A 20,250-nucleotide genomic window follows, 5' to 3' on the forward strand; every position below is an offset into this window, starting at 1 on the left:
GACACACAATTACAGACAGAGTTCACAGGTAGATGCAGACACTAAAAACCATCCCTCCCTCACTGTGTTCCTCTCTCTGTTTCTCTCCAGCTAACGGCTACATCAGTGCCAGGGCCTCCCCAGGCCTCCTCTCCGTATCCAACGGCAACAGCCTGGGGAAAGTAGTCCCGGCTAAGTCTCCGCCTCCGCCCAGCCCTCAGATGGTGAACAGCCGCAAGCCGGACCTGAGGGTCATCACCTCACAGAGCAGCAAGAGCCTCATGCAGCTGGTGAGGGAACTACAGCAGCCACACAGGGACAAACAAACGATGGGTCTGGACTTGGCCGGGTGGGGGTGGTGGTGTTGGTGGGCAGGGGGTGGGGGTGGTGGCGTTGGTGGGCAGGGGGGTGAGGGGTGACTAGACTTTAGATAAAGTCCTTTTGATTGATGTTCATGTTTTACTGCAGTTAGTTGTTGTAGAAACGTAACCGTCCTGTGTTTTTCACTCCCCCCTCCTCCACCGGCCGAGGCAGACAGAGGAAGAGCTGGAGTTGGTGAGTGAGGTGAATAGACTTCTAGACTTTTAGCCTCAAGGATGTGGTGTCGATCTCTGTGTGATCTCGCTGAGCATGAGTGTGACACCGTCAGCGAATGCATCCCATCAGGGCTGACTCAGTGGCACCAGTGCGATGACGAGAGTAGAAGTAAAGCCGTGAAAACGTCAGAGCACGCGGTGAACTCAGAGCATCAGAGCAGCTCACAGATGGAGGACAGATCACCTGGTTGTACTGGTTCCTGGAGGATTCAGGGTTCACTACAGGCTGGACTCGATCTGACGATCTGAGCTGTAGGTGTGAGTCGAGTCACCTGAGACTTGACTTGAACTTTGACATTTGACTTCTGAAAGACTTGAACTTCAAGCCTATCTGGTTATTCCAGCACGATACAGAGCAGAAGACAGGCCGGCCTTGCATGGACACATACCTTTCATATTTGATTATTAGGTGTATGCACTGAAAGGATTCTTACATTACATTATGTTTATTTGGCAAAATGCATTTGTCCAAAGTTGCTTACAATGAGTGAAACTGTGGAGGAGCAAGAGCCAGATATCATCCAAAGCTGGGGGCGTGTCCTCTTTAAACAAACAATGAAAAACGGTGTGAGGAGGGTTTGGTGCTGGAAGCAGCTCTGACCTGACTACAGTTTGCTTTTGAAGACTTGAAGGAATCGAGAGAACGAGAAAACAGATACCGCTCTAACATCTGTACAGTAAATATGAGGCTCCCTCACCAGCAACCAACTAAGATGCAATAAGAGGCAAACCATGTTAGCTTAGCATCAAGACTGGAAACAGGTGGGAACAGCTAGCCCAGCAAAATCCATCAACTAGCTCGTCCCACTGCACCCTTGACACTGAATACTCTGAACAGGAGTTTAATATTTAATCTTCTGTTTTATGTTTAAATCCTTGTGCTGTCACTTTTTAAAAAGTTGACGTCACGGTGCAGAGGGCCAAAGAATAGTTTTTATATCCTTTTATACTGAAATGTACTGAATATGAAACGATCTTCATATCAGAAACCCGCCGCACTGTCCAGTTTCTGCTTCCTATTTTTGTTGTTGAAGACTCAGGAAAATGTTCACGGTCCAGTAGAGTCCAGCTTAAAGTTACATTTGTGCGACGCATATACGCTGGAGGGGAAAATATGGAGGGAACCGGAGCAACCAGCTGACTCTGCGCTGTGTGTGAACGCTGCTCAGCATGTGCATGTTTGGTTTCATCTGAGTGTCGATGCTCGTGAGGATCAGAGTGAAGATCACAAAGCCTCCATGGTGGAGCTCAGACAGACAGACAGACAGACAGACAGACAGACGTGTCGGAGTCTGACACCCTGACCCCTTCAGTCCTACACACACACACACGCACACACACACACGCACGCACGCATGCTGACATGCACTCACGCGTATCTCTGTGCATAAATAGACACACACATTCCTCAGAACAAATACACACCTCACATTGTGTGTTCATTCCTCACTTACTTCTCTGCACACATTTACACACATACTTTTTCTATAAAAAACACATTCTCACACACACACACACACACACACACACACACACACTCATCCGCACTCATCTCTCCTCTGTCAGCCTTGTCGATGCATGTGTTCCTGTCAGCATGATTCTCCAGCACAGCGATGCCTCTCATAACACCTTCCACCGTGACGCTATATAACACAAGCACCCGGCCCCGGCGACAGCGTTGCTGTGCCAACGCCACCTTAAGATGCGAGACACTTCTCATCTTGCACAGCGACGTTAAAGTGTCACAGAAAAGTTAAGCGCCTCAGAGAGAGTGGAGGGAGAGGAGACGCCTCTGTCTGCGGCACAGCGAATAAAACGCCTTCCACCGCCCGACACAGGCAAAGTGAAGTGATGTCACCGTTTCATACATCAGACTTTAGTTATTAAGGCTCAGATGGATTTGTTTTAGTTTTAGTTTGCCAACAAAACTTCAAAAGTGACAGGAAAAATGAGGGCTGAAAGTTAATCAGTGTACAGTTAGATCAGAGACAATGTGTTTTGTTTTTATTTCAACTGACTGAGAACAAGCTGTGTTTACAGTCGAATATTTCAGTAGGAACAGCCTAATTAAATTGTTCTCAGTCACATTACAAGGTCTCTGCATCCACTCTGCTGTACAGTGGAAAGCACATGCTAACCATTATCATTATTGCTGCTGAAAATGGATGAAGTCATGTTCCGTGAACTCCTACACTCAGCCCTTATAAGGAGAAAAAGAGGCGATAAACTGTGGAACCGGACCAGGTTTTCTCACGACATGGAGTCACAACACTGGATCCACAGATCCAGGAAAGAAGGGGCTGGGTTGTAAATCTTACTTGGATGTTTCAGGATTTTGTTCAGATATAATCACATCAGTGACTGCCAGTCAGAAATAAACTACACTGTGCAGAGAGGAGGTGCAGATAACTGTGGAGTTCAACTATTCCTCATGTAGATGGAGACCCCCTAGAACACCCTCTGGTCCCCTGAGGGTCCCCTAAAGGCCCCCAGCCCCTATTTTTAGAACCACTGTAGCAGTAATCGCCTCTTTCGCTTCCAGTCGTCCAGGGTTCAACTTCTTCTGTTCATCTCTGTCTTCCCAGAATGCTCAGCGGCTAGGCGGATCCCAGGTGGCACAGCCGCTCACCACACCAGTGGTCTCTGTGGCAACTCCCAGTCTGCTAGCGCCCTTCTCTGGCATGCAGACGGCCTACAACACTGGTAAGACAGCGAAGGAAGCACTGACCCCCCCACCACCCTCCACCATCCACCCCCCAGAAAAACAGGACATTTTCTCAGCTTAAACGGAATCTGTCTGTTTGCATCAGGGCAGGAAGGGAACCACTACATCCAGGCACTGAATTTAAAATAATGGAAAAAAGATATAACGTCAAGTCAAGTGAAGGATACAGTCTGCAGGAAAACTTGAAAACCTTGCAGTGTGATGCCACAAACCACTATGAATATTCACTTTGTTCATTGTGTGAGAGCTTCTGGAATGATTCCACTTCAAAGGTCCCCATTAATATGGATTAGCCCTGATTAATATTGATGCACCAGAAAGTTGTATGATGTAAAACAATCCCCCTCCCCCCACCTCTCCACCTCCTTTCTCCTTCTCTCTCCCCCGGCGCCTCTCCCTCCATCCCTCAATCTCAGAGTACCAGCTGACGAGTGCAGATCTCACAGCGCTCCAGACGTTCACACCACCGGGGCTGGTGCCAGGCAACATGGCTGCCTGGCAACAGCAACAGCAACCAGCAGTCTCCCAGCAACAACAACAACAGCAGCAGCAGCCGCAGCAGCTGAGCTTGGCGTCGCTCAGTAACTTGGTGTAAGTTTCTTTTTCTTCCTGTAACAAACTCATACATGAGATTGATTCACCAGTGTCCTGACCTTTGACCTTTCCCCTTAAAACAACCGACTAGTAAACTTTTATTTATTTATTTTTATGTAAGCATCGTGCAGGTGCAGGTCAGCTGACTCAGTACACTTGAAGCATCTCTCCCACATGAAGCTGTAGCATCACCCCAGCTGTGGTTGATTCATCTTTGTGGTGACCTAGATACTCCCCCACCTCACTCCACCCCACCCCCCCAGCTCTGACTCCCACTAGATGATAGAGAGGCTAGGCTGCTAGCTGTGTTATCCAGCACAGACACACACGCAGTATTTGGCTCACAGCCTCAAAGAAGAGGTTCTTACCTCAGCACCCTTCTTGTTTGGCCAACTAGTAAATAATAGCGAGGGTGTGATGTCAAATTTACCTTCACGGGCACAAACAGGACAACTTCAGTTCGCTGGTTAGCTCAGGCCAACCTCTGCTCAGTCTCAGGACCCTGAAAGTTCCCTCTGTTGTGACCTAAATCAAAACTAAGCCCAGCCCTGCTTGTGACGTAGCTGCCCCTGTTACTAACCACTCAGGTGTTTTCAGTTACTTCTCCTCTTCTTGGGACCGCAGGCCTTTCTTAGTACTCAGTACTTTAGCAGTTCGGACTGGGTAAGTTGAGTAAGTTGTACATTCCTGTAACTTTAACTGTCCAAGATTAACAATTCAAATCCCAAAATATTCAGTTTATTTTGATACAAGACTGAGAAAAGCAGTGAATTCTCACATTTCGAGACCTTTAACCACTGATGTTAAACGACTAATCAATATCAAAATAATTGCCAGTTAATTTTATTTCAGTTGACTAATCATCGCAGCACTAACGTTAACCTTTTTAGATTTAGATTCTCAGATGTGATGTTTCTCTTATTTATCTGTAATAACAGTAATTGTACCATTTGTTTTAAACTCTGTGGAGACAAAGATAAACACAGATAAATAACCAAAGTGCTTTCCAAGATAAGACTGTTCTCCTTTGGGATGATGGGATGTGATGTTGCCTGGGCAACAGGTCGTCACACAAATTTTAATGCTCAAAACAAAGACAGGAACGTCAAAACAAATTTCAGTGGCTGTGTATTTTGAAACTGTCACATATTAGGAATCTCAATGGTCAATTTCACACCTGAAAAAATGTCAAACTTAACTTGCTTCACTGTAAGAGCTGTGTGTGCTGGGATACTGGTCACCCCAGGTTCACAGAAGTTAGCTCCCACAGCGTCCTCAATAAAACACGCAGAGTTTTTAAGAAACCGAAGAACTGAAAACATCTGTGTGGCTGTGCACAACCATAAACACTGAACAGCGACTGTGCTTCAGACTTCAGAAGTGCTTTGAGTTACAGAGTTACAGGCTTCTCTGAAACACTATGCCATTTTCACAAAACTCCAGGCACCAAGTCAGCGTGTACAGCTCCTCTTAACGTACGACAGCATACAGGTGAACGGCAGACGAAATAATGAGAACTTTTCCTGAAAAAGGATGTAAACTTTGCAGCAGCTAATTTCCCGCCACAGTCTGACCTGAGACGTGGGCCATACGAGGTCGACTTCAGCTTTTTGCCATTTTATATTTGACAAAACTTCTTCATAGTTTTCAACTTGACTGTTCGATTTGATAAATAACTTGTTTCTGTAATTTAAAACATTTTGTCCTTTCTCATATGAACTGCTGATATAAGTCACATTTATCAGTGTTTTTGTCAGAAGGTCTCATCAGAGTTTAAGTCCTTTCCAGTGAGGCGTTCACGTTATTTTGTCTGCTCTCTGTCGGCACACCGCCACAGGTGGGAGCTGCCTTTTAGTTAAAAATATGAAGGTAACATGCCTGAGTCCTTTCAGTCACAGAAGTGTTGTAGCAGTTTAGCCATTAGTGCTAAGTCTGGCTGTGCTAGGCTCACCTGTGGATGGGGGAGCAGCTTGTAACTGCCTCTTGTTTTGTCCTCCCTCCCCCCTTTTCTCCACAGCATGTGGGGTGCAGAGAAACAGAATGCGGAGATGGTTAACTGCATCTCCAATTTTGCTGCTAACCTGAGGTGAATGACATGATAGCATCTAGTGCTGCACAGCTCTGCCATGCCTTTTATCTGTCAAGTCATTATGCTGCTCGCAGGCTGTTATGAGCCAGAATAACAAAACAACCTGAAGACGTTACAGAACCGGTGCAAGTACACGACAAACATGATCTCAAACCATCGTCTGTCCATTTGTATGTTGGATGTGATGTCTGTACTTCATGACTGTATCAGTTCACTCGAGTTTTCTTGCCACGTTAAAGCTTAGATCTGAAGCTCTGGCGAAGTGTCACCAGCAAAGAGGAAGAATCTTCAGCGTGACGGCGACAGCACCTCGTTAGCTTCTTGAATGAAAGGAGTCTCTGGGTGCTGCTTTCAGTCCCAAACACCGAGCCAGCGCACAGCTGTGCGCCACGACACGCTCACCGCTTAAACATGTTGCTTTTCAGCAGTTTAGCTGTCGCTCTCAGGTGACTGTCACACCCAAGCTTATCTCCATCACAAAAAGATTAAAAATAACAGAAATGTGTTAAAAAAAAAAAAAAAAAAAAAGACACTTGGAATAATGGCAGCTGTCAGCGGGGAGACTGTTATTTGTTTCTCTGTCTGACAATCTGAAAATTGGCCATGAAAATATGATAATAGGTTGTTTGTTATTGTATACAACAGCTGTGACTCCAGGGGGCTGAGCATCTTTGAAAAAGCAGTATATAGTTAACACTCACCACCAGCTGACACACAGCAGAACTCTTCTCCGCCTTGTAAATGTTAACAAATGTCTGTCCAGATTGTATGAAATCCTTCAGCAAACAGATCCGTTAAACCCCTCAGAGACTCGGAGAGAGCAGCCAGCTCTCACTTTGCCTGTGGCAGTCTGTCTCTCTGCTGAGGGAAACGTCCAGAGTCGTATCACCTGTATCCTGAAGACAGTAACCACTGTAGGGCTACGGCCAATGATCAGTTTTATTATCGATTCATCTACTTATCGATTAATTAGTCAGAAACACAAACATCAGATTTTGTAGTTTTCTTACTTCTCTGTAATAATAAACTGAATATCTGTGTAATTCTGGGTTTTGGACCGTTGATTGGAAAAAAGAAGATGTTTAAAAAGACGTCGCTCTGGACGAGAAAACGATCTGATTAATGAGAATGATCATTGGTTGCTTCCCTAAGTGTAGGTAATGAACAGTTATATTCAGCATGTGTGTGAGGACGTGACTTAAAACACAGTGAACAATAATCAGGATGTTACTGAATGAGCGGGGTTTTTAAACGGATCCTTAATCGAGCAGCCCAGATGTGGGTCGTGGCAGAGTTTCCGTACCCTCAGGTCTGACTCTGGGATGAACAGCAGGCAGGTTCACGGAGCTGTGTGTGGGATCAGAATGACAGAATAACTGTCACCGAAAACAAGCGAGCGCCACAGAAACGTGGGAAGCTTTCCCAGCACACCAAACTGTTCTCAGAACAGCAGAACGGGAAATCGCGCCGTCCTAGGACAGCATGGGCAGGCGTGGGCACTCCTGCAGCCCAGACACAGCGCGGCCTCACACTGCGCGAACAAGCCCTCCCAATCAAACTGTGATTGACGGTTTGGCAGCGGGCCTCGCCTTCGCTGTCGTCCACACTTTTCCTCGCCGCAGGCTCCGCGAGGAAATGATTTCTGTCATCTTACCCACTCTCATCCCCCTTTTTAATCATTCGTCTTCCACTACTTCCGTCTGTCAGCTTATTTCCTGCTCTTTTGTCAGGCCCAGTTTAATTTGGCGTTCACCTGTTGACTCTCATCTGCCCCCTCACTCACCAATCTAAATGTTAATGTCATGGCTGCCCCCTAAACCACCCCCCCTCCCCCCGCAGAGCCTCGCTTTCAGCTTGAACTTGCCTGTTTATATGGAAGTGCTCTCCGGACGCCGTTTGTTGTTTGTTGCAGGACATGTTGTCATTGTTTGTTTCCTCACTGAGTCGATGTGTTATCAGCAGACGAAGCCTCCATTTGGGACGTTTGAGCAGGAAATGAACAGAACAACTTTTGGGGACATTGTATGCCAGTGCGTCAGTGCTTTTTGTCCATTTGCTTCATCCATTTAGGTCTCTGTGTGTGGAGCTTACAGAATGGATGGACTGTTTTATTGGTGGCTGAAGCTTTTTCCCGATGCTCTTCTCACTTTATTCTTGTTTTTCGACCACAGAAACCCACTTTGTCTCTCTCAGTCTGTTTTGCCTCTTCCTCTTTTCACTTTCTCTCAGCTGTGGTTTAACAGACCAAAAAAAAAAATAAGTACACTTGCAGACAGTGCACACTTTGCTAAATTGCTTACAGGACACACTGTTTGTCGGCTGGGCACAACGCAGACATGCAGTGAGAGGCTGTTCAGTAAAACCTCCCAGGACGAGTCAGTGTCTTCCCAGACTACAGATTAGGAACCACAGAGGAAGAACAGCAGCAGCTTCATTAAGATTCCTGTTATATGGAAGATAAAAAGAATTCAGAAGTTTTATTCAGCACCAAGCGTATGAACTGTTTACTCATCACAGTGATTTAAGACGGTCACAGGTTATTTGTTCCATGTTAAAAATCTCAGACTCTGTGTGCAGCTGTGAGGAGCTGGGTATCAGAATCAGAATCAGGCTGATTTCTGGCATCAGATGGTTCCAACATGTTGGACTCTCACAAGCAGACGACGATTTCAGCTCCAGTAAATTCTCAGAAGACAGGAGTTAAGTCATGAAGTGGGAGAAAGTAATTCTGCAGAATCATTTCATTCCTCGTGCACCAGTCAAACCAGAGTAAAAGCTTAAACCAGTAAATAGCAGCAAATCCAATAAAGGGAAGTGTAACAGCCTGAGATCCACTGAATGAGAATTTGCTGTGTATACCTTTAATGACAGCCTGCGCTGAGAATTCCCACAGGCCTGATCCAGTTTTAGAGAAAGCCCAAGAATTCAGGTTTATTGGTGCTGACTGTAAAAATGCATTGCGTGTGGACGACTGTCAAATTTGTGTCAGCACAGGCTTTAACACTCTCTAACGACATCTCAGTGTGACTGAAGCAGCTGTTGGGCCTTTTGTTTTTTGGAGTAACCCTGTCTGGACTGACCACGACTGGCTGCCGTCCCACTGTTTCCCTGCTGTTTTAGCTTTTTTAAACTTGCTTGTCTCTTTTTCCACCTCCCTCCACAGCTTGGCCTCTCAGTCCAACTTGCTCTTTGGCAGGGAGGAGGGCCTCTGCTGGTACTGTACTCTCTACACTTTAGTCACACAGCTACGGCACGCTGCTTTCCCAAAATATCTGCTGCACAGAGGAACCTCAGCTCAGTGTCAGAACTTTAACATGAAGGATTCCTGTGGGGCAGCTGGGCCGATGACAGTAACAGGATACGGCAAATGAAAGTTTTTTTTTTATTAAAAAAAACTGGAAATGAGAACAGAACTACGCAACTTCTCATTCCTGTTTTTAACTAATTTACATTTGTTTTATCTTTTGATCCTGATGATGTGTTTTCAGGACTGCTTTGTTTTATTTTTACACTTTTTTTTCTAATCCCCAAAATGACCAAAAAGACGTGAGTGTCTTCTCTCTGTGTACCTGTCATAGTGTTAGCAGCCCATGAAAAACCTTCAGTGTCCAGTGAGTGGGACAGTAACAACTACACATATAACACAAAATTTACTTAATGTTACTAGAATTAAAGGACTAATTCACAGATTTCAAAATTCAAATTCATAAAGTTGTTGGACTCACAAGAGACAGATTAAATCAGACTAACAGCAGAGATACGAGACACTGTCCAAAAATACTGGATCCTACATTTCCCAGAATGCAACCACTAACACTTCAGTAAATCTGTGTGATTTGAATTTAACTGAAGAAGAGAGTTATTCTGCAGTTTGGCGTTCCTCAGAAAAGCAAAGCATTTTGGGAAACACGGCCGCATCTCACCCCCACCGCACTGTAACCAAGTGTCTGCTTCTGGCTGTGCTCGCTGTGTTGTTAGCACTGAGGGGTAGCCTGCCGCTCTCGCCTTCATCACTGTCACCGGCACGCTGACTCGGCCCTTTTCACTCGCCATAACAATGGCACCCCTGTGGCACCGCCATCCATCTACCTGCACCGACCCGGGCCACGACGCACAGGCTTGATGAAGTGGGTGCAGCAGGAGACGGCGTGAGCCTCACCGCCACCGAGGGACTTCTGTGTGTGTGTGTGTGTGTGTCAGACGGAGGAGGACACTGAGTGCCACAGACCCAGATCGCCTGAAGGAGTGCTATCTTAAATTCCCCTCTCAGTCTGCCAGTAATTGAGGGAATATTAGAGATACAGTGCTGCAGATGGCTCATGATATGACATATTAGAACACACCCGAGGGGTGAAGCGCAGTAATTGGGGGCTTCAAATTCAGATCGACTGTGTCAAGTTGGGGGGAGAGAGAGAGAGAGAGAGAAAGAAAGAGAGAGAGAGAACGAGCACAATCTCTTCTCGTCCTGTCGACGCCGTCACAAAGGAGCGAGCCACAGTGCAGCGTCAACAGCCGGTGCCTGGCTCAGTGACAGGTTCAACTCAGCCTCCAGCCAGTGGGGGAGGAGGGGGAGGCTGAGTGCGAGGGGGGGAGGGGTTGATAAAAGACTTGTGGCAGGTAGAGGCGCAGGCACAGATGTGAGCTTTTTGTCCCGAGCACCTTTGAGCACGTGCACAGAAATCACGTTCAGTCAGAGGATACGATTTTGTTGTTGTTGTTGTGATAACTCCTGAGTTCTTCACACTTCTGTAAGCCTCTGTGCAGTTTTTTTTTAGCATCTGTATATTCTGTAGATAAATATATGTATGATATTTCAGTCTCTCTGGCAGAAGCGCAGGGCGCCGTGTTCTCAGGGCTCAGTGCTGTTTTCGGCCTGAACACTGACAGCAGGTGGAACACGGACCCTCCGCTGAATCTCCTGGAACGATCTGAGGATGCAGATGGTGACGGGCTGTGCAAAAAAAAAAAAAAAGTCTGAGCGACAAAAGGACAGAATGACAAAGATATGTAAAGAGCAGCATTCAGCACCTGGTGCATGGAACACAAACAACAGCCCTTTGACGGAGTCCTCTCTCAAAGGTCTGTCAGGAGAAGGTGTCCTGTGTAATCACAGCCTTTGGTGCTTTGTTTGGGTGTTTGACTGTAAGAGCATTAAAACTGCTGCAGTCACAGTTGTGATCTTCAGCTGTGAGCTATGGTGAAGTTTGTTACCGGAGAGTCATGATCCAAACCAACTATTGACAGAGTCCCAGGATGCAAAGGGTTATTAAAGGTAGAAGGAGCAGACAGATGTTCTGATGTTCAGATGAATCTGCTCGCCAACAGCTTGTCATGCTGAGAAAGAACAGAAATACACTGTGCACTGATGCTCCTATTCATCTGTTTCTACACCTGGTATAATCTGAATATCAGAGAAGGAAATTTAAAGCAAAGAAGAAGACTTCTCATCCCCCGTGACTTATTTTACAAGCTGCGATTTGCTTGTAATTGTAGAAAGTGGATGAACCAAAAAAAAACAAATGCGAGGGTTTTGGCTGCATGGCTTCTGGACTGTGCTTCTGTGTGACCTAAAATGTAGTCCTGTTTGTTTTTCTGTCCTTGTCCTCCATGTGCTGAGGTCCACCCAAGCCTACATTTGCCTGGTTTATATGACTGCCTGGGTGTCCTGGGTCTTTGTCTTTGAAAATGGCTGGCGTTTCTGTTTACCTGCATATGGTGATGCATTCGTGTGACGTCGACTGTTCCTTGAATTTTTTTGCAGTATTGGCTGAGCTGTTTGTTTCATCCCTGCAAACTGTTGTCTAATGAACATCTGCTCTCATGTAAAGTTCAAGGAAAATACAAGTAGTTCTGTAACTGATACTTGTTAATGTTGGTAACTAATTCTTTCTGTTTCCCACTGTCCTCCTTCCATCTCTGTCCTCTTCTTTCCTTCCTTCTCTTCCTCCATCTCTGCAGGCCCGTGGGCCAAATACCTCAGGGCGCTGCACTGACAGTCAACACAAACCCAAACGTCAACATCAAGTCCGAACCTGTCTCGCCAAACCGTGACCGCAGCACTCCCAGCTCCACCAGTGGCGCTGGGGGAGGTGGAGGCGGAGGGGGCCAGGGTCAAGTCCAGGGACAAGGTCTGGTGTCAGTGGCCTATCCTGGAACCCTGCGCCTGGAAGCGGGAGGTCAGGGTCGCTCGCCCGTCGACAGCCTCAGTAGCAACGGCAGCTCGTACGAGGGCAGCGACCGGGACGACGGAACCCAGGGTCGAGCCGGGGGTCCGGACTTCCACCACCAGGTTGGCGCCGGGGCCCAGCAGCCCACCATGGTCCTCCTGCGGCCCTCGTCGGCCGAGCCCCAAGAGCAGGATGGGACCAATGTCAAGAGAATGAGACTGGATACCTGGGTCACATAAAGAGATGACCGGAGAGAGAAGGATGGACAGATGGAGGATGGAGATGTGTACTTGTGGCTTGTGTACATGCCCCCGCCCGCTCCGACACCCCCAGTCTCCCTGTGCATACACACACACACACACACACACACACATATACACACACCCACCATCAACCCCGTAACCGACTGCCACACAGGAAATGCTGACCTCACACACATATACACACAGAAAAAGCATGCTAACACTCTCTCATGTTGCACATGTGGACACTGACGCGCACCTGTAAGGCAATGTGCATACACATTTGAACTCTACTGTACTTTCACACACACACACAGAACCCTGAGGGGTTAAGCCACCAAACCAGGGATTGTTAGTCAAAATAATTCCGATGAACTTGATTCAGCTGTTTGAAGAGAAGTGAGCGAGTTTTTAATCAGGCCACTGTGGCAAGTCAAACCCTAAATTCGGCCACTTGGACTTTTTCACCTGACAGACGTGCCAGCCTTTTCCAGCCCCTGATCGCGGCTGGTGATATTAGCCCACCTTCATGTCCTTCCTGTCTGTTTATCCACAGTAGGTTTGGTCAAACACGACAGCGCTGTATTAAGTCAGTGCCACCAAATGAGTCCACATCTTTGTACACGTCAGCCCAACCACGGTTGTATTGCTATCGCTCTAGATTCTTGTTTCTTTTCTAAGAGCCGGGGCCGTTTAACTCTTTTTAAAGCGTGGAGTTTTGTCCTTCTGTCTTGACTGTTGATCTTTAGAGTTTGGATTTGTTTCGGTTTTGAATATGAAGACACTAAAAGAAAAACTCGCCTCCCTCCCCAGCCGAGCCGGCGACCACGTCAGCAGGACGGCACTTTGGCCCCAAACAAGACTGACAAGCGCCATGTTTATATTTAACGTGAACCGTGCAGACTAGCTGTAAAACGAGGAACATGATTCGTTGCCGAGGTAAAAGACTGCTTTTCTTTGAATCAGGGACGAGCTGCAACAGCTCAGCGACACATGACGCAGATTCTCCTAGTTTTGCCCACATCGTGTCAACTACAGATGCTGAGAACGGCGGTGTGTTTGTGTGTGTGTGTGTTTGGCGTGTGTGCGTGTGTGTATACAGGTTTGTTACCTCAACTGGTTGTGTTTTGTTTTTTTGTTGTTTTTTTTTAACAAAGTGATTTGGGCAAATATTCATTCTCAATTTGATCCTTGAACACACAGTGTCCAGTGCACACAGCAGAAATTATTTTTGTGAAGCGACTCATGTTTTGAATAGATAGCTGATGTTCAAAGGGGAGAATCGTGAGGTACCATGTATATAAGCAATCTGTAACCTTTGTGGCTTTTGTGTGACAGGGATAAGGTGTTTTGAAGGTTTAAAAAAAATAGATCATATACAAGTATATATTTAAACAGCTTCAGGCGGTAGCAAGGGCAGCTCTGCATCTGAGGCACGAGACTACAACAGACGACAGGGATTGTATATATAAACTATATATTCGGCAGGATATCCCTCAACGAAACCTAAAAAAAAAAAGCAAACAGGTTGATTCTCAGTGGATCGGTCTCTTTTTTATTATTATTTATGCGTGTAAATAAAGTGTAATATGTCCACGAGCCAAGAGAGGGTGCTATAGAGGCAGAAAGGGAAGACGTAGCCGTGGCGACTCGGACTGTTTTGAGTGAGTAATGGTTAGGACTCTGTCACTGATGGAGCGCACTTTACCTTAACCCCCCACCACCCCACCCCCTGCGACACCTGAACACATCAGACCCATAGACACACACTGTACATACACACTGGGGTTAGACTGATGCACCTGGCTGGCTTCAAGGCTTTCGTTAAAAATCCAATAATCAGCAACTGAGATACAAATCAGCACTTTTTATTTAATCCTCCAAATTCTGTTTTGTTTGTAGTTTATTTTAAATAATTTATTACCATACATCAACCAATCAGAGCTCCTGTTCTGTGTTCCTGTGTTTGAAATTAACTGAATTCATTTTATTCAGTTTGATAACAAAACAGAATCCGTAAATATGAAAGCAGAAGAAAATGAACTGTGATATAAAATATTACAGGAAGAGAAATTAGAAAATTTAACGACAAACACAAATTCAAAGTGTTTTTTAAGAAGTATTTTTGCAAATACTTCATTAGATAATTCACCATTTTAAACAGGAATAATGAAAGAAATTACTGGAGCATTTAATGAACATTGTGTTATATTTTTTTCAAAATAACAGCTGAGCAGGACCTAGGAATTATAAATGGAATTAATCACGGACTATAAAGCTTTCTCTTTTTAACACAACGAACTGTTTCATCGCTGTTCTATCTCCAGATATAATCACCACATATTATCAAGTCATTTTTTTGCCATATCAAAGTTTTGAGTATTTGCAGCTTCTGTACAAAAATGCCACCGATATCTCTCACAAACATATCAGTCAAACTCTAGATCACACTCACAGATAATAAATGATGTCCCCCATCCCCGTCTTTGTTTTAGAGGTTCACCTCTACCTCTTGTGAAAAGCCATGTGTCTGAGCTTAAAGGATCTCTCCTTCGCCTGTCACTGTTTGGCTGCAGAGACGTAAAAAGACCATGAAGGTAACAGGACTGTGAAGGATGTAACGGGTGATTTAGGTCTTAGTGAGTATGTTTCTAAAAACATAGTGGTCAACGTGCAAATTCCTGTATTTATTTTTCCTGAAAGCACTCTCAGCCTTCATCCATGTGCTTGTTAAAAGCTTTGGAGGCAGAGTTTGGATATCATTTGTCGTTAAGCCGGAGGTTTCAGAACGAGTCGTGATCTTTTAATGACTACCTCCCAAATCCAACGCAGACTTGTCGACTTTGGGTTTTACCACATCCAGCCACCACATCCTTCTCATGGGCAGGCCCTCTTCACCTCCCTCTCACCCCTGTCACTCACTCACACTGGTTTTCCTCCCCCCTCTGTGGAAGCTTAATCTCAAGACGACACACACAGACACACACACACACACACACACATTTCATTACACACTCCTTTCCTGTTTACTCCGTCCAGACAGCGGGTGCCAGCGCTAAAATGACAAGTCAAATTATTTTTGGGTCATTTTCATGGGTAACACGTTCGCCCCCCCCCCCCCCCCCCCCCAACTCCCAGCCTCATCACACACTACTCCCATCATCCTCTTCTCACTTCATCTCTGCTTTCTCATTTTCTCTCTCTCCGTCTGTCGCTCACTCTCATCCACTCTCTGACAAGTCTGAGTGTCAATATTGCTTTTCTGAGCGTGTGGCAGAGTGAACATAAATCCCCCGAGTGTAAACACTTTGACTGTTAAGACTGTTGTGCCATGAGCCTCGAACAAAAACAAAACAACAACAAAAAAAAAAAAAACTCGACCCCGCTTTTAAGGCCACAAGCCATAGGTTCATCCAAAAACCAAACCACATGGCATCCTTTGCTACGGTCAGCGGGAGAGCCAGAGCTCTAATGAAGCACTGATACGTTCTTTGGAACGACACTAGGGGTCGCTGTAATAACAAAACAGAAAGACAATCGTGCTGAGAAATAGTTTTATGAACCTGCACCCGCCCCCCACCACCCCCCCCCCCCCTGCCCCCCACCCTTCAAAGAAATGCTACTTGCTCCTGTATAATGATGTTTAGAAGTCTCACTCACTTTCCAGTGTTAATTTGTGCTGGTGACAGTCTGTTTTAATTGTTCTCTGAGAATTGATATTATCATTATTATTATTATTATTATTATTATTATCATCATCATCATTACCGCAGCGTCCTCTGACGGTAGCTGTCGTGATGATATAGAAATTGAGTTTTTTTGTGTAGGTTAGGCATCTTGTTTTATTTGGAATTTGATTTAATTTTATTATATAAAAATATTCTATAAATATATTTTTTGTTTTCTCTTTTTTGGGATTTCTTTTTTCTTTTTTTTTTCTTCAAAAAGGGTGTTACTAATGTTGCACGATTTTTACGACATGAAACAAACAACACACGCGTAGTGATATTAGTACGTGTGGCTGTGGACGGAGGCGCTGAACGAGTCGACGGCGACAGACCGCTTCAATGCTGCAACTTTGAGTCCAATGTACAAACCTCTTAGTCCACACATGGTAACATGAAGTGGGGGGGGGGGGAGGGCAGTGTGACACGTCTAACTTATTTCTGACCAGACACAATGATGTCAATGCATGGGCGTTTCAAAACAAGACAAGAGTGAATTATGTTATAGGAAATAAAATGTAACGACACAAATATACATCACACAGAAATACATTTAAGAAAAAAAAATGAAATTGAAGAAAAATTTAAAATAAATTATAGCTAATATATTGTGTTCGGCTAGTCTGCTTTTTTGTTGTAAAGATAATTTTTTGTTGTTTTTGGAGAATGATATACAATTTGTGTATATTTTCATAAATAAAGTATGCACTGATATGTTATTACAAATTCTATACTGCTTTTACAAAAAAAAAGTGTTTGTTATTGTACCAAAGTATCCATTGGTCCCCTCTTACCCTCCTCCCCTTTTTGCGTATGTTTTACCGTATTTTATATATTAAATAGACAAGTTGACCTACGGACATGTTTGACTTTGTGTCATTCATTGTGAGTTTGTGTCTTTCTGCCCTGCGGTGTGATGTGACAGCATTACCCTGCTGCCACCACTAGATGTCACTCTAATGCTTTGTGTTGGTTGTGTGTGTGTGTGTGTGTGTGTGTGTGTGTGTCTGTGTTTCAGGTCAGAAGCTGCAGGGATGGACTGAAAGCTGCCGGCAGGCCCAGAGGCTCACATCTCTGAAATATTTCCAGCAAAAGCATGTGGAAATGTGTAAATATATTTATTCATATTATTTGTTATATTTTCAAATAATTACTTTATGCTGATTTTCTATGAGTGTACTTTTACTTTCATGGTGCTGCAGGAGGGAGAATTTGCATTTTAATGGTGATGACTCAGCAAAAACCTTTTTATCCCTTTTATACAAAATAAGTACAGTATTAAAGAATGACGTTAACGTGTCACTCAGCTGATTCTGACACACGAAACCATTCCAGGCTCAGATCAATGAAATCAATGACTTAATTGACCCTCAGAAGAGACGAGCTCTGTCCTCCCCCTCCTCGTCCTCGCTGTCCTCTCAGGGGACAGAAACAGCTAATGGTCTGAGGATGGACATTCTGTTCATACTGTGAAGCCACAATAATAATAATAATACTTTGCTCAAAGGCACTTCAGCAGGGTGCTGACACAGGGTGCTGTGGTTGAAATGAAGCCGTTCTGTCTCCAAAAATCTAAATTACAACAAAAAATTAAAAAGCTTGTAGGCAGGATTTCTACATTAGTTTTTAAAAAGTACATTTTGAATATATTTAAATATTGTTATGCATGATTTTCCAGTATAACCGGCATCTTTCCTGGAGATGAGTCACATGAAAACAGTTTGTCCTGTTATCTCAGCAAAATCAATTATTCCTTCATCTCAACATTAGGTGTCAAAACTCCGACTCAAAGAACAATTATTTTGTGCTAATGGGTAAACAAAGCTTTGCAGCACCCGTCAGTTAAGAAGAATTATTTTGTGATCATAGGAACTGAACTGCCCTCCAGGCTTTTCAAACATGCCACCATGCTGAAGTCTATTTTTACATTAGACTCAGAAAGTGGTTAGAAAGGCAGGAAGAGGTCCACTCAGCAAAATGTGATCAAAAATACATGTCTGAAATGTACAGAGCTGGAAAGTAAATAAAGAAGTACATGTACTTAAGCAGATCCTGTTTCCCAAGAGTTTTCAAACCAGCTTTAACCACTTTTAGTTCAGCGTGTCGTGTAATTAGGACTGGACTGCAGAGAGAAGACGTAACGTTGGTGGGATGACTCCCACGCAAATGTTCGCCCGAACTACCCAGGACGGACTGTGGCGACCGCAGGCTGTCAGCTGGCGGGGACAGCTGGTTTGTCCACAGCAGCCGTTGGGCTCATGTCTCAGACAGACACACACTCCTGGCTCAACAGGCAACTAATAATAACCACACACACTTTCATGCAGCTCTGTCAGATGTCCAACTGGACAGTCCAGACATTGTCTGTGGAACAGTCACCCTGATTCCATTTTTCTGCCGGTGATCCTCTCTTTCTACTCTGTTAGGGTGTGTGTGTGTGTGTGTTTACTACCAGCAACTTGATAATAACCATGATAATATAGGGTTGGTGTGAATATATCTGAAGATAGCCCACACGTTACCGCTTAGCTGGTTTTCTGTATGTTAATATTTGCAGTTTGTGTGAAACAGGGTTGTGGTTGTGGTTCCTGACTGAGACAGAGAAGTGGTGGAGTGGATGTGACTGTCTTCCTCTTTGCCGTCCTTCGTGTTCTGTGTGTTCATGTTTGTGGCCTGTTACATATCTAACTTAATATCTGTGCGCTAATTAGATTGTCATGAGAGCATCTGCTCACACACACAGATACACAACAACAGAGGAACTAACTCATCTCACTTCTGCCTGCACCACATTTACATCCGATCACTGGCAGTTATTACATTCATTATATTCAAAAGTCTTTTTAGGCAGGTTTGTTTTTCCTGAACAAAACATATTCTAACCCTGTTCATAAGGGTTTGTTTGTTTTGTTTTTGTTTTTGTTTTTAAAGTTATCCACACAGAAGAAAGACTCTGAATTCCTGTTTTCGATTAAACCTGCTGCAAACCTCTCAGAGGGCCTAATGTTAAACAGCAGTCCAATTTAGAGACATGACATTAATCAGTGATAATGGAACTTCTCAGTGTTCGGCACAACTAACTGACGTCAAAGGATTTTTGTTCTAACAGAGCTCCAGTCAAGAAAGAAGCCAAGAAAGAGTCGTCGTCAGTAATAAAACACGTGACACGTGAGCTCAAACATCCAGGTCACAGCTAATATTGTTCCCATGAAAGATTAGAGTCTTTATCTTCTATCACGAGTCACGAGTCAGCCCCGAACTGACCTGCAGCTGCTGTTAGCAGATTGCACACTGCAGTGCAACCTCTGCTCTATTTTCATACAGGCTGATAACTGGTGATTTGATGCCTTCAGCTCCAAGTCACAGGCAAGTCATCGACACCTCTCGCAGTCTGGCAGGTGATGCATGGCAAAACCCAATCTGCATTGCGCTTACTTTTATTTTCTCTCGCTCCATCTTCCAGTAAACCCAGACTCAGACCCAGGGGACCTTGCTCTGTTTATACAGAAAGGTGTGTCGGTGCACAGGTGCAACACTCTTAAAACTTTCCACTTGGGCTCAGCCTATTGTTGAGACAGTCTTTAAGTAGAAGTTTATGTGCATTCAGGCCTTTTCTGATGTAATGTGGATCTAAAGTGGGAAAACCCAGTGGAGACACGTCCTCCATCATCCACAACAATGACATCAGGAGTAAATCAATGGGAGAGACGGGCTGACGGATGGCAGATGGCTGTGGGAGCACACACAACCACAAAGAGCTCAAAGAGGTTTATGCATCTCCTAAAGCACTTGTACAAAGACACCTCCCCCCAGCTGCCAACGCCCATTGGTCACGGTTGGACCAATCAAACGTGTTGATACTCAAGGTGTCTTCAGCTATATCTGTACTTTTGCTGCATTTTGCTGTTAAAGTGCATTAATTCCTGTGAGATTGATGCTTTTCACAGCAGCGAGACCTGAGGATGCGTCAGTGATGCAGTTTGTAAGAAATTTGAACATGCAAACAATGAAAAAGCGGTAGATGGTACAGTCTGGTCTGGTCTATGTATTTGTAATTGGTTGCAGTTTGCCCAAACCATATTCTAGCTGTGCTGATGTGTCACTGCAAACACAATATTTTTATCAGCAGCTTC

General features: G+C 44.7%; 1 protein-coding gene across 11 annotated transcripts in view; it reads left to right on the top strand.

Annotated features, from left to right (window-relative positions):
* The window catches only part of mef2d (myocyte enhancer factor 2d), an 89,389-nt gene extending 72,412 nt beyond the window's left edge, over positions 1 to 16,977 (top strand). For 4 of the 11 annotated variants that reach the window (XM_041043688.1, XM_041043686.1, XM_041043687.1 and 1 more), the window contains 7 exons: positions 91 to 269; positions 514 to 543; positions 3,161 to 3,278; positions 3,717 to 3,891; positions 5,912 to 5,980; positions 9,147 to 9,197; positions 11,942 to 16,977. In XM_041043688.1, the coding sequence (XP_040899622.1) occupies positions 91 to 269; positions 514 to 543; positions 3,161 to 3,278; positions 3,717 to 3,891; positions 5,912 to 5,980; positions 9,147 to 9,197; positions 11,942 to 12,389 (1,070 nt within the window). In that variant the 3' untranslated portion in view covers positions 12,390 to 16,977. The remainder of the gene's footprint in view (positions 1 to 90; positions 270 to 513; positions 544 to 3,160; positions 3,279 to 3,716; positions 3,892 to 5,911; positions 5,981 to 9,146; positions 9,198 to 11,941) is intronic. The other 7 variants (XM_041043691.1, XM_041043690.1, XM_041043696.1 and 4 more) reach the window with 5 other exon arrangements.
* The last annotated feature ends 3,273 nt before the right edge of the window (positions 16,978 to 20,250 follow it).

This window comes from Toxotes jaculatrix, chromosome 8, assembly GCF_017976425.1.
Source record: "Toxotes jaculatrix isolate fToxJac2 chromosome 8, fToxJac2.pri, whole genome shotgun sequence".
NCBI lineage: Eukaryota > Metazoa > Chordata > Actinopteri > Toxotidae > Toxotes > Toxotes jaculatrix.